The sequence below is a fragment of the Schistocerca nitens genome, chromosome 7 (assembly GCF_023898315.1).
Source record: "Schistocerca nitens isolate TAMUIC-IGC-003100 chromosome 7, iqSchNite1.1, whole genome shotgun sequence".
Classification (NCBI taxonomy): Eukaryota; Metazoa; Arthropoda; class Insecta; order Orthoptera; family Acrididae; genus Schistocerca; species Schistocerca nitens.
Window position 1 is genome coordinate 62,290,001 of NC_064620.1, and position 24,612 is coordinate 62,314,612.

At 44.2% G+C, this 24,612-nt stretch overlaps 1 protein-coding gene across 1 annotated transcript in view; it reads right to left on the bottom strand.

Annotated features, from left to right (window-relative positions):
• LOC126195044 (lon protease homolog 2, peroxisomal-like) overlaps positions 1-24,612 on the bottom strand; it is a 115,673-nt gene that overhangs the window by 60,461 nt on the left and 30,600 nt on the right. Inside the window, exon 2 of the mRNA XM_049933490.1 lies at positions 7,006-7,099. Within this exon, the coding sequence (XP_049789447.1) occupies positions 7,006-7,099 (94 nt within the window). The remainder of the gene's footprint in view (positions 1-7,005; positions 7,100-24,612) is intronic.

Consider the following 24,612-nt stretch of genomic DNA (forward strand, 5'->3'; position numbering starts at 1 on the left):
GAGAAAAGACATCGGACAGCTAACACAATTTATAGGAAATGAAATGTCAGAAAGAAAACGAAAAAGGTTAGGTAAAATCTCACAACAAGAAGCGATAGAGCAATTAGATGAAAAGAAGCAGAAATTACAAGCATTGGCCAAACGACTTAGAATATACTAAAAAAGTGAAAATAGAAGGAAACAAAACCAAACATTCAACACAAACCAAAAGAAATTTTACCAGACAATAGATAACACACACATTAAAATAGACAATCCACCAAACATAACAGACATGGAACACTTCTGGAGCAACATGTGGTCAAACCCGGTACAACATAACAGGCATGCACGGTGGATACAAGCAGGAACAGATACATACAAGATAATACCACAAATGCCTGAAGTGATAATTTTGCAACATGAAGTCACCCAAGCAATTAATTCTACTCACAATTGGAAAGCCCCTGGAAAAGATAAAATAGCAAATTTCTGGCTAAAGTAGTTCACCTCAACACATTCACATCTAACTAAATTATTTAACAATATGAATATAATAGAAGGAAACATTCCACGTGGGAAAAATATATCTAAAAACAAAGATGATGTGACTTACCAAACGAAAGCGCTGGCACGTCGATAGACACACAAACAAACACAAACATACACACAAAATTCAAGCTTTCGCAACAAACTGTTGCCTAATCAGGAAAGAGGGAAGGAGAGGGAAAGACGAAAGGATGTGGGTTTTAAGGAAGAGGGTAAGGAGTCATTCCAATCCCGGGAGCGGAAAGACTTACCTTAGGGGGAAAAATGGACGGGTATACACTCGCACACACAGACACACACACACACACACACACACACACACACACACACACACACACACACACACACACACACACACACATATATATATATATATATATATATATACAGACACAAGCAGACATATTTAAAGACCCAATGTCTGCTTGTGTCTGTATATGTCTGGATGGATATGTGTGTGTGTGTGTGTGTGTGTGTGTGTGTGTGTGTGTGTGTGCGCGCGCGAGTGTATACCCGTCCTTTTTTCCCCCTAAGGTAAGTCTTTCCGCTCCCGGGATTGGAATGACTCCTTACCCTCTCCCTTAAAACCCACATCCTTTCGTCTTTCCCTCTCCTTCCCTCTTTCCTGATGAGGCAACAGTTTGTTGCGAAAGCTTGAATTTTGTGTTTATGTTTGTGTTTGTTTGTGTGTCTACCGACGTGCCAGCGCTTTCGTTTGGTAAGTCACATCATCTTTGTTTTTAGATATAAATTATTTAACAGTTACATTGCAGACCCATACACATTCCCTGATACACTTACACATGGAATAACTTATCTGAAACCTAAAGACCAAGCAGACACAGCAAACCCAGCTAAATATCGCCCCATAACATGCCTACCAACAATATACAAAATATTAACTTCAGTCATTACACAGAAACTAATGACACATACAACACAGAACAAAATTATAAATGAAGAACAAAAAGGCTGTTGCAAAGGAGCACGAGGATGTAAAGAGCAACTGATAATAGATGCAGTGGTGATATATCAAGCTAAAACTAAACAAAGGTCGCTACACTATGCATACATTGATTACCAAAAAGCTTTTGATACATACCCCACTCATGGTTACTACAAATACTGGAAATATACAAAGTAGATCCTAAATTGATACAGTTCCTAAACATAGTAATGAAAAATTGGAAAAACCACACTTAATATTCAAACAAATTCAAATAATATCACATCACAGCCAATACAGATTAAGTGTGGAATATACCAAGGATACTCATTAAGTCCTTTCTGGTTCTGCCTTGCCCTGAACCCACTATCCAACATGCTAAATAATACAAATTATGGATATAATATTACTGGAACATACCCACACAAAATCACACATTTGCTATACATGGATGATCTAAAACTACTGGCAGCAACAAATCAACAACTCAACCAATTACTAAAGATAACAGAAGTATTCAGCAATGGTATAAATATGGCTTTTGGAACAGACAAATGTAAGAAAAATAGCATAGTCAAGGGAAAACACACTAAACAAGAAGATTACATATTGGATAACCACAGCGACTGCACAGATGCCTATAAATATCTAGGATACAGACAAAAAATAGGAATAGATAATACAAATATTAAAGAACAACTAAAAGAAAAATGTAGACAAAGACTAACAAAATTACTGAAAACAGAATTGACAGCAAGAAACAAGACAAAAGCTATAAATACTTATGCTATACAAATATTGACCTACTCATTTGGAGTAGTGAAATGGAGTAACACAGACCTAGAAGCACTCAATACACTTACACAGTCACAATGCCACAAATATAGAATACATCACATACATTCAGCAACAGAAAGATTCACATTAAGCAGAAAAAAGAAGGAAGGGGATTTATCGACATAAAAAAACCTACATTATGGACAGATAGACAATTTAAGAAAATTCTTTATAGAACAAGCAGAAACTAGCAAAATACACAAAGCAATCACCCATATAAATACATCAGCTACACCATTGCAATTTCATAACCACTTCTACAACCCTTTAGATCACATAACATCAACAGATACAAAGAAAGTAAATTGAAAAAAGAAAACACTACATGGCAAGCACCTGTATCATCTAACACAGCCACACATCGATCAAGACGCATCCAACACATGGCTAAGAAAAGGCAATATATACAGTGAGACGGAAGGATTCATGATTGCAATACAGGATCAAACAATAAACACCAGATATTACAGCAAGCATATTATTAAAGATCCCAATACCACAACAGATAAATGCAGACTTTGCAAACAACAAATAGAAACAGTAGATCACATCACAAGCGGATGTACAATACTAGCAAATGCAGAATACACCAGAAGACATGACAATGTAGCAAAAATAATACATCAACAACTTGCCATACAACATAAACTAATAAAACAGCACGTTCCCACATACAAGTATGCACCACAAAATGTACTGGAGAATGATGAATACAAATTATACTGGAACAGAACCATTATAACAGATAAAACAACACCACATAACAAACCTGACATCATACTTACCAACAAAAAGAAGAAATTAACACAACTAATCGAAATATCCATACCCAATACAACAAATATACAGAAGAAAACAGGAGAAAAAATTGAAAAATGCATCCAACTGGCTGAGGAAGTCACGGACATGTGGCATCAGGATAAAGTTGACATTATACCAATTATACTATCAACTACAGGAGTCATACCACACAATATCAGTACATCAACGCAATACAGTTACATCCAAACGTATATATACAACTACAGAAATCTGTAATTATTGATACATGTTCAGTTACCCGAAAGTTCTTAAATGCAATGTAACATATACCATACAGTTAAAAGGAAGTCACACTTGATCAAGGTTCGCATCACTTTCCATTTTTAACCAGACATAATGTCTGAGAAAGGAAAGAAGATAATAATAATAAGCATAATAATAATAGGGAAAAGGAAAACTAAGATGTGCTGATATAGCTTAAGGCACAGTGCTCTTGCTTGTGAGACAGGCACGTGAGCCACAGCCAGATCAAATAAATTTGCTATCGCCTTCCAAATTAAGCCTCTCTTGCCTACAGCCTCCACTACCACTGCCAGATGTGTTTTCCTTGTCACACTTCATCAATACAACCTGGCCTGTAAACATGACACGGGAGGTATACAGAGGCCAATCAGCACGATGGAAAGCAAATGAGAGAATCAATGGGAATCGATCACTATCACAGACATCATTGTGCAGTGACCAGTGTAATGAGGGGTGAAGGGGAGTGGAAGTGAGCAGAAGATCAATGGCAGAGAAAGTGCAATAAGTGGCACTAAAATGGGTAAAGGAACCAGCATTAAGAAGGCAAAAGTCGTGGTCCACAAGAAACTTGTCTATGAAGAGGCCCAAGAAATAGTACAGCCCCACAAGTGGAGATTGGCATTAAACTTTCATGGAGGACGAAGACAGGGGAGAGTTTCTGAAGGAGGACTGTTAGGGCAGCGGGCATAGCTGGTCTGTCAAGTGGGATACAGATTGCAAATCACAATCACAAAGCCCAAGGGGGCTAGGATGGTATGATGGGGATGCATAGCCAAAGAACACCCATACATGACCAATGTGCAAACACCACCAGAAGCCCTCAACAGGCCAACTCAGTTCTGACAGAAAGCACGGAAACCACGAAGGATTGGTGAGAGAGCATAAGTAAAATGAGATTTCTGTAGAATGACAGAAGCTGCAGAGTAAAAGGAAGTAAGGGATTGCAATGCCAGAAGGGGTCGTAGTTACTGTTACAATTCCACTGAGTAAGGACAGAATGAGGATCCAAATGGGATGCATTCAGGCCGAAGTCAGACACACTGCATGGTCACCATCCATCACCGACAAGGAAGGTGTGACATCCAGAAACGAGGTCAGCCTCGGGTTCCACTGCTGTTGTCACACACTCCATGTAAGGACCGCAAAGATAAGATACGAGAAATTAGGTCTCATATGGAGGCATATAGACAGTCATTTTCCACTCACTCTCTTTGCAAGTGGAACAGGAAAGAAAACAACTAGTACCACACATCAAATGGTGGCTTGCGGATTATGGATGTAGAGGTAGAGGTTGCAAGGGTGGGTCTGTACCTATGGGGGTACCAAAGTGGCCTTCTTCTTCTTCTTCTTCTTCATATGTCAAAGAGGGCAGGGCCTGGAGGAAGAGCAGGCTTTAGCGAGATCAGGAACTAAGAGAGACGGGGCAACCTTCAACCTTGGGCTGCATGGAATGTGGGTCCCGTGGCCAACGTGCGGCAGAAGCCACGGGGGGGGGGGCTGTATCCAGGGAGGATCCCATCACCAGCAGACACCAAAGGAGGGGGCACTTCTCTGGCCAAATGGGGGGAACGGCACCCAAAGGGGAGGACATGAAAACTGCAAGGAAGAGGGAGAGGAAACAAGGACCAGGACTGGGATAAGGAGAGAGGTGCACGAAAGGTCATAACAGAGGCAAAGTGATGGCCATATTTCTATATTTCTGACGAACCTCAGTGTACGATAAACGGGTGAGGGTAGTGACAATTAATGCACATGGGCAGCAGAACGAATGAGCTACCACCATTGAGTGGGTGTCCACATTCACCACATAGAGGGTCTGCTGTTTAGCGTGAAGATATGTCTGAAACACAAACACCAAAAACACTTCACAGGTGGCGGGACATACGGCTTCACGTCACACCGGTAAACCATAATCTTGACATTCTCCAGGAGGCTATCCTCGTCATTCTCCAGGAGGCTATCCTCGTCAAATGCCAGAATAAAGGTGCCAGTATCAATGTGATTGTCTTTATGGTCTTTCTGAACACACTAAACAAAATGACTGCCCCACTGTTCCAGAGTGGCCCATTTTGAATGATGATGTACCTACGAAATATGACACCCTCAACCACATTCAAAGACTGGTGAGGAGTAATGAACAGCAGGATGTCACCAAGATGGTCACAGGCATGAAGGGCTGCAGAATAAGTTCCAATCAACAGTGACCCCAACTACATCTTATTCAGAGAATCCACTTTGCCCAAATTTATCTTTGATAGTTTCTATAAAAAATAATGGCTTGGTGGCAGTGAAAGTGTTGGTTGGTTGGTTGGTTGGTTGGTTGGTTGGTTGGTTGGTTGATTTGATTGATTGATTGATTGATTGATTGGGGCAGAGGACTGAACAGCAAGGTCATCGGTCCCATCGGATTAGAGAAGGATGGGGAGGGAAGTCGGCTGCGCCCCTTCAAAGGAACCATCCTAGCATTTGCCTGAAGCTATTTAGGGATATCACAGAAAACGTAAATCAGGATGGGTGGACGCAGGTTTGAACCGTCATCCTCCCAAATGCGAGTCCAGTGTGCTAACCACTGCGCCACCTCACTCAGTGTGATGAAAGTGTGACAACCAATCCTGCTGCAGGCCAATTAACTACTTGTTTCACTCCAAGCTGGTGAGCCTGGTCCTCCTCCCAGGGGGTAGCCAGGGAAGGGAAGGGAAGGGAAGGGAAGGCCACAGGATCATAAGCAGCAGCGTTAAAGGGTCCATTCACAATTAATGATAAGGCCGTAAAAGAACAGCCAGTTTTTTGGAGCTTAATATATTTCATAAGCAAAGCATCCACCCTGATATCACCCATTCCAGTAAGGGGCATTCCCCTTGGATGCCACCCAACCACAGCAAAGACTGACTGGCATGTCGATCATTGCTGTGAGTTCTGATGACCAAAGATGACAAGTAACCACTCCTAGGCATATATGGGGAGGTAGCAGCTCAGGTATCAGTGGCTCCTGTGTTGTCAGGGGACTCAGCAAAAGGTTACATAACAATTCCACCATGTGGAACGGCTAACATGCTGGCTATACAGCATTAAAATGACAATGGTGTCGAGTAAAAGTTGGAAGCGGCAGTAAGGCCACACATCAAAGACACTAAGTAAAGTGTCCTTCCACAGTTTGCTCACACTACGAAGACAAAATTTAGAAAGGGAGGTACAATCTCGTAGGGGGATCAAAAACAGTGAAAAGGAAAGGGGAGGGGAGGGGAGGGGAGGGGAGGGGAACAAAACCATAAAGGATAGCAGAAACTGGGAGGTTAGCTGGGCTGACATAAGCAAGGACACCGAGAGAGGGAGAGGAGGAGGAAAGGGGAAGGAGCCAGGACAAGGGGGCGGGGGGCAGGGGGAGGGGGGGGCTGCAGCCTGGGATGGAAGAAAGGGCCGTAATAGCTCAGGGTCCCATCTGCACCACACAAACTCACAAAAGAGCTGTGTGCCCTCTGGGGGGGGGGGGGGGGGGGCATGAAGAAATGACCTATGTTTTCAAAACACAGGGGCACCAAATAAGCAAATGCTTGTATTTCTGGAAAAAAGTTATAACTAAAACTACTATATTCAACAAAATACTTAGAAGAAATAAAATGAAAGTATACCTGTAAATCTGCAGCCAATTCCTTGGGCAGAACACCAAGAATTAAGCTGGCTAGGCTGCTTCGGGACATTATCCTGCTCCTGATCATTTCAATGCTGTGAAAAACATCGTGGTTTCGTTCAAATACTGTGTGAAGTTTGGTAACAATTTTATATTATCATCATTATCTTACCAAAACATTTATTGAAAAACAACTAAAATTAACCTATAAACCAAAATTGCACATACTACATGCAGAAGATACCAAAAAAATGTGCAAAAATTTTGAGGAATACAATGTGCTTTAATTCAATCAACATGTTTTAAGCACAAGAAGACTGATGCTAGTCCTCAACATGATTATAACTATTTCAAAATTTCTTTTTCAGTACAATCATTGCAATGCCCAAAAAATGTATTTCTCACTACTCTTTTAAATGGGAGCATGTAAAAATACTTAGTAAGTACAGTAATCATAAGCCTATTAAGGCTATCTTTTGACAGTCTGTAAAAAAAAAAAAAAAATGTGTTAATGTCCTGTCATTTGATGCACAAATGTCAAACAAAAACTGCCCTGTATCACCACTCTGGGTATTTGTGCTGCAAGAAGTCAGCACTCACTGTATTGACTACTGTTTCTTTTGCTCTACACAAAATAAGGTGAATTAAGTGCTGTTGTGTTTTGGGCGCATTGTAATGATTGTATGGTAGCGAAACTACATCTTTCTAATTCTGATTTAATTTTAATTAATACAGAGGACATCAAAAAATGTGTACACACTTAAATAAACAGTGCACCAACACATTTACTCTCTACATTACTTTAACAACCAACTTTCATGGCACTGCATAGAACAAAAAGTTGTGAGTGGATTTTTATTTTCCTGTGCCTCAACCACTGTGCTAATTCATTAGATCTCAACAGATGTTTTCCTCTTCCAGACTATATCAGAACCTACATAAGCACTCAATAAGCTATAGTGTTGTGAAAGGTGGAAGATACTACATACAGTTAACCATCCTCCAATTTCTTGTACCACTCTTGGAGTTCAGGAAGATTGGCTGTATGACTCCACATGTGGCCTATCTCCTTTTCTTGTTCTTGTAGTCTTCCAGTAAGATACACAATTGATCAAGGTTAATAACACACACTTGTACAGTGTGGTCACTTGGAAGTATCAAGTCTGCATCCCAGTGGTAGAAGTAGTATTTATACACAACATTTAACAAGCAGCAGGAGTGACAACTGCATAAAATTACTTGTCACCAAACTTTTGAGATAATGTTCTACATTAAATTTCAAGCGTCTCTGCAGATCCTTACAGAGTCATGGTTCGAGAAATTGCTTATGCTGAGATAATATTCTTGCAGAGGTTCCCATCTAAAATGCTTCTGCATTTCCATAATGACCTTATGCCAACTGAACTGGCTGGATACTAATATACCAGCACATCTCTGAATTTATCCAATCTCCTCTTTCAATACAACCTCATGAGAAATAACATCATACAAGAGTCAAGAATAAGAGTAATGCCATTACTTATATGTTTTGCAGATCAATGTTTGCTGCACTCATTATGATGCATCAACAGGTGATTCAAATATCCAGTGAGAGCAGCAGGCAACGTGTTTCATAAGAATCAGTTGATACAACTTTGTCGGATCCTGGTACAAATATCCCAACAGAATATAAAATGTGTTCAAATAGTGTTTGTAACACCAAATGTTTAAAATATATTTCCTACAACAATAAAAATTATTTTGTGGTCTATGATATAGTCTGTCTGTAAACTCAAGAGCGAGCAGCGCTTTTGGTGGGGGAAGTGGTCTTTCGCGGAAGAACCCTGCCACCGGCCTACAGAGGCACCCAAAATCTGTTGCCCGCTAACTGTCTAGCAGTGTAGATCGGCATGCAGTGATATACGTCGTTTCTGTTCGTGGGATCTTAGTTGCCGGTGTCAGTCAGTTGACTTTGTGTACTCACTGACATACTTCAATATCCAGAAGTGATGGATAATCGTCCTGCATTGCAAGAAAATTTGCAGAATACGAAGAAGAGGAGGTACTTGCGGAGTAACGAGCGTTCGATCGTCTCTAACATTATTACAGCGTGTGTTAAGGAGGCGACACAAAATGGACTGTTGGCTAATATTTCCAGTCCCAATCAAAGGGCTACAGCTTATGCAAACGTCAGCCCCGCCACAATAGGACGCATGGTTTACTGGAATCGCCGCGAAGGAAAACTAGCCTGACTCTGGTCATAAGCTATAAAGTTTCTTTTGGTAGAAATGTACTACATGGTAGTGGAAGTGTTAAACAGTTTTCGAAGATAAATACAAATGTTGTCCAAAGCAATAAACATCTTTATCACTAGTTGTACAAAATCAGGAATAACTAGAGAACTTCATGGTAAAATCAATTAACTTTTCACTACTAGAACGAAATCTTTATCCTGATTTACGTTTTCTGTGATATCCCTAAATAGCTTCAGGCAAATGCTAGGATGGTTCCTTTGAAAGGGAAAATAAACGCAGCAGCCGGGACGTATCTGTACACGCCGTCGCCACTGATTTAAAGCGCACGCTGCGGCAGGGCCGCACTACATTGTAAAACAGCCTGTAGAAGCGCCCTGTGATGTAGCAGGGTAGGCAGAGTGGGGACTCGCTCTTCAGTTTACCGACAGACTATACAGAGCCAGAATTGCAAAGTAATGTGAGACACACATAACTTGTGGTCACTTCTGAATCACTACTATAAAATTTCAGCAACTGTAGGTGGTCTCTTCTCCACAATCAGCCTATCATCATAATCTTCAGTATTTTAAAAATCCAACCCCACAATAGTACCACTTTAGGCTACCTTTCGAGGACCGATAGGAGAATACTGAATGATTCTGATTATGATGCTGAAATGTATCATCTCTTTTCTCAGCTCACAATGGTTACCTAGAATTATAACTGCAACAGCAATATGGAATTGCTGAATTGCCAACATTTGTACTACAAAGGAGAAGTGCCCCAGTTTAGCATTGCCCCTATTCCACACTTTAGCCAAAGAGTCTTGTACACATTCTCCTACCTTCTCAGAATTCTTTCAACATAGTAAAGTCATGCACTTGCCTTTTCTAAAACTGATTCTATGTGTCCTTCCCACACACTACTTAAGGAAATCAGATCACATACATAATCAAAATGACTGAGTCCAGCATGTAACATGCAAGCTGTACTCAAAAAGTACCAGACCCTTTTCATCTGTCTTATCAACTTGCTTTTATCAATATTTTGGCAAGCTATGATTCATAAGACTATGCGAACTTTTTGTCTAAATATGAATTTCCTTACCATTACTTCACAAAGGCAGGATCCCATATATGAGAGATTTGTCAACCATCAGAGTGCAGACTTTGAACAATAATTTGTACAGTCCCACTGAAACAAAGCCTGGGTAATTTCTTCAGCCTTCATCTACCCCATCACATAAGTGATTATCCAGAAAACAAGATCCTGCAAAAGTTCAAAATGATGCTTCTGTCTTCAAAGCTCTCTTGCCCTTTGCTCAATAACTCTGATTGCGACTTTAGCCTAATCATTGACTTTAAAGGGAAATGCTGTTTAATCTACAGCATTCGACTAACTTAAAGCTTCAATCTGGCAATTCATCCCTACCAATATTCTAAAATCCACACAGTGTCTCTTCCGCATCTTGGTGGAGAACATAGAAGAAATTAAGAGGTATTTTCAGAATGTAGATTTATGGTTGTTCATAATGCTTCCTTCAATGGCAGACCAATATCTCACCCTTTAATCTGGACAATCATTTATTCCAACAAAATTTTATTCTTCCATATTCCACTCTCTTTTGAAACTTTACAAGTCAAGTCGTTAGGTTTAAGACAGCCAATGAACTAATCTCTGACTTGTTGTTCATGGTTTGTAATATAGGGTCCAAAGGCTTCATTCATTTTTAAAATACTCATTTCCAATACATCTAAAAATCTCTGCCCAAAAAGTACACAGAGGTGGATTTAACACTGGGCAGCAGCAGTACCACATGCAACATAAAATGGAGAATACAGCTACCACACGCAGAAGTGACAATTACATTACTAGCAGAATTTCTGTCCATACTGCAACTCTCAGTTATGGCAGAATGCTATGAAGGATGTTCTGAAAGTAAGTTTCATCACTCTTTTTGAAAAAGAAGAAGATAAACAATGTAACACAAACAATTGCCATATGAATTCACACTCATTGCTGGTTCAACGACAGAAGGGGCATCAGAGAAGGAGGCATGATGCATGCGTAGAGTGCCAAAGAAGAGAGAGTAGCAGCTGACTGGCATGCCCAAGATTACTTATGTACACATCACAATGGCAGATAGATGTGTACAGGCAACTTTGCCACCAATAGAAGCGTGCTGTTTTATCTGGTATGAATGGGCATATGGGATAAGTGTGTCCATCATCCATGAATGCCTACAGACCACATATGGTGAAGTGGTCATGCTCGTTAAATAGTCAGCCACTGGTGTTGCATGTTTGAAGAAAGAAGAATCCCTTATAGCAGCGGAGGGCAGGGGTTCGCATAGCTGGGAACCAGGTTTGCTGAAAGACAATGAAGAAAGCAGGTGTAAAGCTTAACAGTTGCCGTAGCTTAGCCAGGCTGTGGAAAAAATGGCCGCAATTCCACTGAAGAACGACTCGTGAGACTGGGAAGGCACGGAGCATTCAATGAGGCAGTTTACACCTCAGGTCACCTACTGCCACAAACTTATTGCCTGAGCAGCCTATATCAATTGGGTCCGAGGGTCTGGCGGGATCTAGGACCTCAGCGGATGCCAGAATCTCCAACATCTCCACCTCATCCACAGATGCAGAGCTTCCATGTAGCGATGGTGTGGGTGCAAAACAAGTCCCTTGGTCTTGTGGATCTTCTTTTTGGATTTCTCTCGCTGTTCCTTGGGTTTCCCTGGCAGGAAGAACTTCACTGATTCAGTCTCAAGGACTGAGGATGAGCGTGAAGTCCTACGACCATCTGTTTTTGGGCTCTTCAGCCATTGGTGGGTGTCATCTTTCCCACAAGGGACTGACCCTAGGGACCCTTTCCAAGTGATAGGAGTCGAAGAAGTTGAACGCTTGACCGCCTCAGAAGTGAGGACAGACGTCCCTGATGGTTGTGGGGAAAGGGGAGGGGGGGGGGGGACTGTTCCAGGGCACAGATGCACTCCTGGATTGTCACCACCAAAGGATGGTGAGGACAGCACTGGTTGATAGCTTGTAGGCTGCTGAAGGGATCAGTACACAGAAGAAACAACGGATGTGCTCAAGGGCACAGGATACAGCTCGGCAGTGAAAACAGTGCAGCCATCGTGCAAGGAATGCTGTTCAATATGTCCTCCATGGACATATGCGAAGCAGATGTGATCATCATCCATTGAGCCATCAGTGTAAACCTTTTCATGGCCCCAGTACATGTCGAGAAATGAAAGGAAGTGACAGCAGATAGTCACAAGGTTAACTGAGTGCTTAGGGCCATGTAAAAGGTCCAGGCAAAGAAGCGGCCTAGGTGCACACCATGGAGGTGTACATGAATTGACCTCAAGTATAGGTGGTAAAGGCAAGGACTCCAGTTCAGACAGAAGGGATCGCACGCGAACCGCAATCATTAGCCCTGACCTGGGCCGCCGATGCAGGAGACTGGCTGCCACGGGTGGGAAAAGGAGATGGTAACTTGGATGTGCAGGAGAACTACGAACATGTGCAATGTAACTGGCCAGCAGTTGTGCATGCCTAACTTTCAATGGAGGGACTCTGGCCTCCACCAGGACACTGGTCACCGGACTTGTTCTAAAAGCTCCCATCGCTAGATAAATGCCACAGTGCTGCACTGGGTCGAGTAAATGCTACGCTGAGGGCACTACTGAACCATAAACCACACTCCCATAGTCAAAGCAGGATTGAACAAGGGCTCTGTAGAGCTGCAGCAGCATAGAGTGATCTGCACCCCAGTTGGTGTTGATCAGGTAGCAGAGGGCAATGACATGCTGCCAGCATTTCCATTTAAGCCGATGAAGGTGAGGTAGCCAAGTCAATCAGGCACTGGAAACCAGTCGTAAGGATCGATATACCTCCACTACAGTGAGTGGATTGTCAGTAAGATAATGTTCTGGTTCCGGTTGAACAGTACGACACTGACAGAAGTGCATAACACATGATTTTGCAGCCAACAAAAACTTGAAACCATGGGCTACAGCTCATGATTGCACCTTGCGGATGGCTGCCTCTAGGTGTCACTCAGCAACACCAGTACTGGAGGAGCAGTAAGAAATCCAGTAGTCATTTGTATACAGTGAAGGTGAGACGGATGGCCCTACAGCTGCCGCTAGACTGTTAATGGCCACTAAAAATAAGAGAGACACTCAATACGGAGCCCCGCATGATTCCGGTCTCCTGGATATGGATGCAACTATGGGAGGCACCTACTTGGACACTGAAGTATGAAGCGACAGGAAATGTCGGATAAAAATCGGGTGCAGGCCTCGGAGACGTCGCTCGTGTAATGTGGCAAGGATATGAGGTCGCCAGGTTGTGTCATTGTGTCATACGCTTTTTGTACATCAAAAAATACGGATGGCAGACTCGAGGGACACAAGATTATCAGCGTTAGAGCAACACTGGCGGAAGCCACCCTGACATGGAGCCAGTAGGCCACGTGACTCCAGGACCCAACCCAACCACCGACACACCATACATTCCAACAGCTTACAAAAAATGTTGGTGAGGCTGATGGGCCGCTAGCTATCCACATCAAGCGGGTTTTTAATGGGTTTGAGCACTGGAATGATGATGCTCTTCCGCCACTGAGATGGAATGACGCCACGCACCAGATCAGGTTGAAGATGACGAGGAGATGTTGCTTGTAGTCAGATGAGAGATGTTTACTCATCTGACTGTGGGTCAGATCTAGTGCAGGAGCTGTGTCGGGGGAATGTGCTAGGGCACTGTGGAGCTCCCACTCTGTAAATGGGGCGTTATAGGATTCACTGTGGCATTTAGTGAATGAGAGGACTTTCCCTTCCAGCTGCCGTTTGAGAGTGCAAAAGGCTGGGGGGTAGTTCTCCGACGCAGATGCTCAGCATAGCGCTCAGCATAGCGCTCAGCATAGCGCTCAGCATAGCGCTCAGCATAGCGCTCAGCATAGCGCTCAGCATAGCGCTCAGCAATCGCGTTTTTGTTGGCAGATAACACGCAATTTATGTTAACACGAAACACCTGTTGGGGTCTGGTACCCGAAAACATGTTCGATCTTCGGCCAGGCTTGGGATGGTGACGTATGGCACCCAATGGTCGAGACATATCTCTCGCAACACTCCTGTTTCCATCATTTGATAAGATGGCAAATGCCGGGCACGGAGCCTTTTAAATGCTATGAGGTGCCCTAGGGAAGGGTGTCACATACGCCACTGTAGAGCTCGCCGGCGCTCCTTAATTGCTTCAGCGACTTCTGGCGACCACCAAGGGAGTGCCTTTCGCTGCAGGCACCCCAAAGTGTGAGGGATCGCGTTTCTGCGGCAGAAATGATAGTTGCAGTCACCTGCTCAACCATCACATCAATGTTACCATGTGGGGGAGATTCAACAGTGACAACAGAGGTGAACGTTTCCCAGTCTGCCTTCTTTAAAGCCCATCTCGGCAGGCATCCGTGGCCCTGACGCCAGGGAAGTGACAGGAATATGGGGAAGTGGTCACTACCTCATAGGTCATCATGTTTTCTCCAGTGGATAGATGGGAGAAGTCCTGGGCTGCAAATTCATAAATCAATGGCTGAGTAACTAACATGACCCACACTGAAATGTGTGGCAGCCCCAGTATTTAAGAGGCAGAGGTCGAACTGAGACAGTAAAATTTCGACATCTCTGCCTCGGCCAGTAAGCACAGTGCCACCCCACAAGGGGTTATGGGCATTAAAATCTCCCAAAAGTAGGAAAGGTTTAGGGAGTTGATCAGTCAGTGCAGCTAATACATTCAGGGGTACTGCACCATCTGAAGGAAGATATACATTGCACACAGTTATTTCCTGCGTCATCCTTATTCTGACAGCCACAGCTTTAAGAGGGGTTTGAAGGTGCACAGTCTCACTACAGACCGAGTTTAGGACATAAACGCAAACTCCACCTGACACTCAATTTTAGTCGCTACAGTTCCTGTAATATCCCTTATAGTCATGGAGGGCAGCCGCATTGCCGGGAACCAAGTTTCCTGGAAGGCAATGCAGGAAGCGGGTGTAAAGCTCAACAGTTGCCGTAGCTCAGCCAGGCTGTGGAAAAAACGGCCGCAATTCCACTGGATGATCACGTGATCATAAGGCTGGGAAGGCATGGAACATTCAATGAGGCAGTTTATGCCTTAGGGTCACCTTATGCCACCGATTTATTTCCTGAGCAGTCTGTATCCATGGTGTCTGAGGGTCTGACGACATCTAGGTCCTAAGCAGACACCAGAATCTCCACCTCAACCTCAAAAGCAAAGCTTGTAGTTAGTGGTGGTGTGGGTGCCACCGCAAGTCCCTTGGTCTAGGGGAGTCTTCTTTTTGGATTTCTCTCGCTGTTCCTTGGGTTTCCCTGGCAGGAAGAACTTCACTGATTCAGTCTCAAGGACTGAGGATGAGCGTGAAGTCCTACGACCATCTGTTTTTGGGCTCTTCAGCCATTGGTGGGTGTCATCTTTCCCACAAGGGACTGACCCTAGGGACCCTTTCCAAGTGATAGGAGTCGAAGAAGTTGAACGCTTGACCGCCTCAGAAGTGAGGACAGACGTCCCTGATGGTTGGGGGGAAAGGGGAGGGGGGGGGGGACTGTTCCAGGGCACAGATGCACTCCTGGATTGTCGCCACCAAAGGATGGTGAGGACAGCACTGGTTGATAGCTTGTAGGCTGCTGAAGGGATCAGTACACAGAAGAAACAATGGATGTGCTCAAGGGCACAGGATACAGCTCGGCAGTGAAAACAGTGCAGCCATCGTGCAAGGAATGCTGTTCAATATGTCCTCCATGGACATATGCGAAGCAGATGTGATCATCATCCATTGAGCCATCAGTGTAAACCTTTTCATGGCCCCAGTACATGTCGAGAAATGAAAGGAAGTGACAGCAGATAGTCACAAGGTTAACTGAGTGCTTAGGGCCATGTAAAAGGTCCAGGCAAAGAGGCGGCCTAGGTGCACACCATGGAGGTGCACATGAATTGACCTCAAGTATAGGTGGTAAAGGCAAGGACTCCAGTTCAGACAGAAGGGATCGCACGCGAACCGCAATCATTAGCCCTGACCTGGGCCGCCGATGCAGGAGACTGGCTGCCACGGGTGGGAAAAGGAGATGGTAACTTGGATGTGCAGGAGAACTACGAACATGTGCAATGTAACTGGCCAGCAGCTGTGCATGCCTAACTTTCAATGGAGGGACTCTGGCCTCCACCAGGACACTGGTCACCGGACTTGTTCTAAAAGCTCCCATCGCTAGATAAATGCCACAGTGCTGCACTGGGTCGAGTAAATGCTACGCTGAGGGCGCTACTGAACCATAAACCACACTCCCATAGTCAAAGCGGGATTGAACAAGGGCTCTGTAGAGCTGCAGCAGCATAGAGCGATCTGCACCCCAGTTGGTGTTGATCAGGTAGCAGAGGGCAATGACATGCTGCCAGCATTTCCATTTAAGCCGATGAAGGTGAGGTAGCCAAGTCAATCAGGCACTGGAAACCAGTCGTAAGGATCGATATACCTCCACTACAGTGAGTGGATTGTCAGTAAGATAATGTTCTGGTTCCGGTTGAACGGTACGACACTGACAGAAGTGCATAACACATGATTTTGCGGCCAACAAAAACTTGAAACCATGGGCTACAGCTCATGATTGCACCTTGCGGATGGCTGCCTCTAGGTGTCACTCAGCAACACCAGTACTGGAGGAGCAGTAAGAAATCCAGTAGTCATTTGTATACAGTGAAGGTGAGACGGATGGCCCTACAGCTGCCGCTAGACTGTTAATGGCCACTAAAAATAAGAGAGACACTCAATACGGAGCCCCGCAGGACTCCGGTCTCCTGGATATGGATGCAACTATGGGAGGCACCTACTTGGACACTGAACTATGAAGCGACAGGAAACGTCGGATAAAAATTGGGTGCAGGCCTCGGAGACGTCGCTCGTATAATGTGGCAAGGATATGAGGTCGCCAGGTTGTGTCATTGTGTCATACGCTTTTTGTACATCAAAAAATACGGATGGCAGACTTGAGGGACACAAGATTATCAGCGTTAGAGCGACACTGGCGGAAGCCACCCTGACATGGAGCCAGTAGGCCACGTGACTCCAGGACCCAACCCAACCACCGACACACCATACATTCCAACAGCTTACAAAGAATGTTGGTGAGGCTGATGGGCCGCTAGCTATCCACATCAAGCGGGTTTTTACTGGGTTTGAGTAATGGAATGATGATGCTCTTCCGCCACTGTGATGGAATGACGCCACGCACCAGATCAGGTTGAAGATGACGAGGAGATGTTGCTTGTAGTCAGATGAGAGATGTTTACTCATCTGACTGTGGATCAGATCTAGTGCAGGAGCTGTGTCGGGGGAATGTGCTAGGGCACTGTGGAGCTCCCACTCTGTAAATGGGGCGTTATAGGATTCACTGTGGCATTTAGTGAATGAGAGGACTTTCCCTTCCAGCTGCCGTTTGAGAGAGCAAAAGGCTGGGGGGTAGTTCTCCGACGCAGATGCTCAGCATAGCACTCAGCAATCGCGTTTTTGTTGGCAGATAACACGCAATTTATGTTAACACGAAACACCTGTTGGGGTCTGGTACCCGAAAACATGTTCGATCTTCGGCCAGGCTTGGGATGGTGACGTATGGCACCCAATGGTCTAGACATATCTCTCCCAACACTCCTGTTTCCATCATTTGAGAAGATGGCAAATGCCGGGCACGGAGCCTTTTAAATGCTATGAGGTGCCCTAGGGAAGGGTGTCACATACGCCACTGTAGAGCTCGCCGGCGCTCCTTAATTGCTTCAGCGACTTCTGGCGACCACCAAGGGAGTGCCTTTCGCTGCAGGCACCCCAAAGTGTGAGGGATCGCGTTTCTGCGGCAGAAATGATAGTTGCAGTCACCTGCTCAACCATCACATCAATGTTACCATGTGGGGGAGATTCAACAGTGACAACAGAGGTGAACGTTTCCCAGTCTGCCTTCTTTAAAGCCCATTTCGGCAGACATCCGTGGCCCTGACGCCAGGGAAGTGACAGGAATATGGGGAAGTGGTCACTACCTCATAGCTCATCATGTTTTCTCCAGTGGATGGATGGGAGAAGTCCTGGGCTGCAAATTCATAAATCAACGGCTGAGTAACTAACATGACCCACACTGAAATGTGTGGCAGCCCCAGTATTTAAGAGGCAGAGGTCGAACTGAGACAGTAAAATTTCGACATCTCTGCCTCGGCCAGTAAGCACGGGCCACCCCACAAGGGGTTATGGGCATTAAAATCTCCCAAAAGTAGGAAAGGTTTAGGGAGTTGATCAGTCAGTGCAGCTAATACATTCAGGGGTACTGCACCATCTGAAGGAAGATATACATTGCACACAGTTATTTCCTGCGTCATCCTTATTCTGACAGCCACAGCTTTAAGAGGGGTTTGAAGGTGCACAGTCTCACTACAGACCGAGTTTAGGACATAAACGCAAACTCCACCTGACACTCAATTTTAGTCGCTACAGTTCCTGTAATATCCCTTATAGTCATGGAGGGCAGCCGCATTGCCGGGAACCAAGTTTCCTGGAAGGCAATGCAGAAAGTGGGTGTAAGGCTCAACAGTTGCCGTAGTTCAGCCAGGCTGTGGAAAAAACGGCCGCAATTCCACTGGATGATCACGTGATCATAAGGCTGGGAAGGCATGGAACATTCAATGAGACAGTTTATGCCTTAGGGTCACCTTCTGCCACCGATTTATTTCCTGAGCAGTCTGTATCCATGGTGTCTAAGGGTCTGACGACATCTAGGTCCTAAGCAGACACCAGAATCTCCACCTCAACCTCAAAAGCAAAGCTTGTAGGTAGCGGTGGTGTGGGTGCCACCGCAAGTCCCTTGGTCTAGGGGAGTCTTCTTTTTGGATTTCTCTCGCTGCTCCTTGGGTTTCTCTGGCTGGGAGGGCTTGACTGACTCAGTCTCCGGGACTGAGAATGATCATGAAGCCCTACAACCAGCTACTTTTGGGCACTTCAGCCACTGGTGGGAGTCATTTTTCCTGCTAGCAGAAACCTAGGAATGGAGTGACCCAAGGGACCCCTTCCTAGCGAGAGGTGCCGAAGAAGACTTACGCTTCTCCTGCTGAGAAGTGGGGACTGGTGTCCTAGATAGTTGGGGGGACAGTGCTCCCGAAGTAGGTGGTGCGGGAGCAACAGGGAGGTAAGTGCCCCCCCACCATCAAGGGGCAGGTGTAGTCTCCTGGCTCTGAGAGCCAACTGGAACTCACGGAACTTATGGGGCTACAACTGTTCTTGTAGCGGAGGCTTTAGGATGTAGGCACTCAAATTTCCTCTTAGCCTCAGTGTAGGTCAGTCAGTCCAGAGTCTTGTATTCCACGATTTTCCTTTCGTGCTGTAAAATCCTGCAGTATGGCGAGCAAGGGGAATTATGCTCTCTGCAGTTGACAAAGATGGGAAGTGGGACACATGGAGTATTGGGATGTAATGGATGTCCACAGTCTCGAAAAGTGATGCTGGAAATACAGCGGGAAGACATATGGCTAAACTGCCAACACTTACAGCACCACATTGGGGGAGGGATATATTGCTTAACATCACAGTGGTAGACCATCACCTTGACCTTCTCGGGCAAGGCACCGGACCCCGATGGACGTGCCAGACAAAATGAACTCCTTGTCGGTCTAAGTTGCTGTGCAGCTTGTCGTCAGACTGCAAAAGAAGGTCCCTGTGGAATATAATACCCTGGACCATATTTAAGCTCTTATGAGGCATGATGGTAATGGAAACATCCCCCAGCTTGCCACAAGCGAGTAATGCCCGTGACTGGGCGGAGGATGCTGTTTTTATCAAGAGTGACCCTGACCACATTTTGGACAAACGGACAAGCCCTCTACATCCCCAAACTTGTCCTCTAAATGTTCAACAAAAAACTGAGGCTTCATTGAGACAAAGGAGACCCCATCAGCTCTCGTACACATGAGGTACCGGGGCGAATAAGGTTTGCTGCCATCCTTAGCCTGGTGTTCCTCCCATGGTGTGGCCAGGGAGGGGAATGATTTAGGATCATACTTACTTGCATTGTACTGAGACTTGGAATGCTTAGAGACTGCTGGCATTTGATAACCAGCAAGTTTTGTCTTTTCTTAGGGCACAAAGAACAACTGGGGTCATACGCGCCCAAGTAAAAACTATACAACACGAACACAGAGATGAGGGAAACGACAAATGTGTCAGTCCCAATGGAAAGAATAGGAGACAGCTAAAAAAGGCACGTGTAAAAAGGGCTAGAAAACACCATACAAAACTGGAGGTCTAAAACTAAAAATTAAATCGCCTTTGCCATATTGTTTCGGCGGATAAAGAGTAAAATGTGATTGATGGCCAGCGCATCATTATCCGTAGAGAAAGATATTGAGGTAAATGGAACTGAAATCACGGATGAAAAAATTGCTATAATTTGTCTATACAGGGTGCCAACTGGTGATATCAACATCATGTTACAGAACCTTGAAAATATCTTACACAAGACTACACAAAAAAATAGAAAACTAATTATACACTCCTGGAAATGGAAAAAAGAACACATTGACACCGGTGTGTCAGACCCACCATACTTGCTCCGGACACTGCGAGAGGGCTGTACAAGCAATGATCACATGCACGGCACAGCGGACACACCAGGACCCGCGGTGTTGGCCGTCGAATGGCGCAGTATTTGTGCACCGCCGCCATCAGTGTCAGCCAGTTTGCCGTGGCATACGGAGCTCCATCGCAGTCTTTAACACTGGTAGCATGCCGCGACAACGTGGACGTGAACCGTATGTGCAGTTGACGGACTTTGAGCGAGGGCGTATAGTGGGCATGCGGGAGGCCGGGTGGACGTACCGCCGAATTGCTCAGCACGTGGGGCGTGAGGTCTCCACAGTACATCGATGTTGTCGCCAGTGGTCGGCGGAAGGTGCACGTGCCCGTCGACCTGAGACCGGACCGCAGTGACGCACGGATGCACGCCAAAACCGTAGGATCCTACGCAGTGCCGTAGGGGACCGCACCGCCACTTCCCAGCAAATCAGGGACACTGTTGCTCCTGGGGTATCGGCGAGGACCATTCGCAACCGTCTCCATGAAGCTGGGCTACGGTCCCGCACACCGTTAGGCCGTCTTCCGCTCACGCCCCAACATCGTGCAGCCCGCCTCCAGTGGTGTCGCGACAGGCGTGAATGGAGGGACGAATGGAGACGTGTCGTCTTCAGCGATGAGAGTCGCTTCTGCCTTGGTGCCAATGATGGTCGTATGCGTGTTTGGCGCCGTGCAGGTGAGCGCCACAATCAGGACTGCATACGACCGAGGCACACAGGGCCAACACCCGGCATCATGGTGTGGGGAGCGATCTCCTACACTGGCCGTACACCACTGGTGATCGTCGAGGGGACACTGAATAGTGCACGGTACATCCAAACCGTCATCGAACCCATCGTTCTACCATTCCTAGACCGGCAAGGGAACTTGCTGTTCCAACAGGACAATGCACGTCCGCATGTATCCCGTGCCACCCAACGTGCTGTAGGAGGTGTAAGTCAACTACCCTGGCCAGCAAGATCTCCGGATCTGTCCCCCATTGAGCATGTTTGGGACTGGATGAAGCGTCGTCTCACGCGGTCTGCACGTCCAGCACGAACGCTGGTCCAACTGAGGCGCCAGGTGGAAATGGCATGGCAAGCCGTTCCACAGGACTACATCCAGCATCTCTACGATCGTCTCCATGGGAGAATAGCAGCCTGCATTGCTGCGAAAGGTGGATATACACTGTACTAGTGCCGACATTGTGCATGCTCTGTTGCCTGTGTCTATGTGCCTGTGGTTCTGTCAGTGTGATCATGTGATGTATCTGACCCCAGGAATGTGTCAATAAAGTTTCCCCTTCCTGGGACAATGAATTCACGGTGTTCTTATTTCAATTTCCAGGAGTGTATGTGGGGATTTCAACACTGACTTTGCAACTGAGTCCAAACAAAAAACTGCTTTACTGAACCTTTTAGCAACTTTCAAATTAAAGGCTACTACAGAAACACCAACACATATCACAAAAACCTCAGCCACAATCCTTGATCAAATATTTACAAATGTGCCCTTGCAATATTCAACATAAACCCACAATAGAGGCTTTGGGAACCATACAGCCCAAAAAATTAGTATAAGATTAGGAAAACAGTTTTGTTCAACCGAATGTCTAACAACTACATCTAGGAACTATAATGACCAGAATATACAACATTTCCTTAACTACCTGAGTAAAGAAACTTGGGAAGACATCTATGAATGTGAAAGTACAAATGATAAGTTCAACAAACTCCTAAATAGTTTTAGCTATTATTTTGAACTTTGCTTTCCACTCCATAAAATGACAGTCACTAAAAAGGATCTGAAAATGAAATGGGTCACTACAGGGCTATAAATATCTGCCAAGAAAAAGAGATTACTTCATGAAATATTTAAACAGCGCACCATATCCCCAGAATTTGATTCCTATTTTAAGAATTACAAAAAGATTTTAACTACAGTCATAAAAGAAGCAAAAAGAATGGCAAATAGTTCCTTCATAGCAAATGCATGAAATAAAATAAAAGCCACATGGGACATTGTAAGGCACGAAACACGAGTAAAATGGAGAGAATACCATAATATCAAACTGAAAGAAAACTCTTCTGTAATATCTGATCCCTAGCTCTTTTATAAATGACTCGTAGATTTCATTGAAAAGAATAAACTTTTCTCAGCTACACAGCATGGTTTCTGAAAATGTAAATCCACCAAGACAGCTATTATCAATTTCTTAAATGAAGCTAACGCATTAGATAAAAAAGAACACGTAGCAGCAATATTCCTAGAGCTTTCAAAAGCATTTGACATCATTAACCATGGTCTATTGCTTAGGAAGATAGAAAATGTTGGTGTCAGAGGCCCAGCTTATGAGTGGGTAAGGTCATAGCTACAAAACAGACACCAAATAGTTGAAGTCTTGTACAAAGAAGGAAAAAATTTAATTTCCTATCAATCGGAAAAACAGTGTGTTAAAAACGGTGTGCTGCAGGGTTCCGTACTGGGACCAATCTTGTTCTTGCTGTTTGTAAATGACTTGGAACCATCCAGCTCTAACTATAAGTACATTAAATATGCCAATGATACAAATATACTTATCAACAGAAAGACCCCAGAAGAGCTCCAAAATGAAATAAAGAACACTCCACATGTATCAGAATGGTTCACAATGAACAACTTAATAATAGACACACACTAAACAAACACTATGCATCTACACACAGTGCAGAATAAACAGCCTTTAACTGCAACCATAGAACTGTTAAGAAAAAAAACTTGAAATTGTAAATAGCACCAAATATCTGGGAGTTTGGATCAAAGATGACCTAAGATGGCAGAAACACACACAACACCTATGTACTAAATTAAATACCATTTGTTATAGAGTAAAAATTCATGCTTGATGCACATCAATGCAAGTCATAAAAAAGTGTACTATGCCCAAGCAGAATCACTACTAAGATATGGTTTAATTTGCTGGGGAAATTCACCACCCATCAAAAGCTGTTTTATTGCACAAAAAAGAATTATAAGAGCCATGGAACGCACAGCACCTTAATCTTCATGCAAACCTTCATTTAAAAAGCTTCATATTCTTCCATTACCATGCCTATATATCCTAGAAACAATAATGTTTATAAGGAAAATTGTTAATGAAAATAGCAAGATTGCTCCAAAAAACCAAAATATTCATTTATCAAACACAAGGAATAATCAAGATTTACATATGCAGTTTTCACATATAACACTAAAACAAAAAGGACACTTGCAAGCAGGAAAAAAAAACTGTATAACAAACTACCTAAAAAAATTATGGCAATAACTGGCATGCATAAATTCAAAACTGCAGTGAGTGACTACTTGCTACAGAATTGCTACTATAGTGTTGATGAATTTTTATCTACAATGTAAATATGTGAAAAATTTAAATAGTTTAAAGCCAAAATAAGACATGTGTACATTATATTTATCTGCTTATTATATGTAGTCTATTACGTATATGTGTGTATCTGATAATCAAGGCCGAAAGTAAGAAATGAGTATGTGTAAAATTTATTTGTGTATTTGTGAAATGTTATTCCTGTATGTTAGACTAATATTGCTACATACTGGAAACCATGCAACAGTTTCTGTTTAACTTTATTGCAATTATTTGACTTGTCCTATATCATTATGTACCCTGTACAACATATGAATCACAGGACCAATGTAATACACAATACATTCGCTAAAACAGCTGATAAATCAGACGGCACACCGAAGCT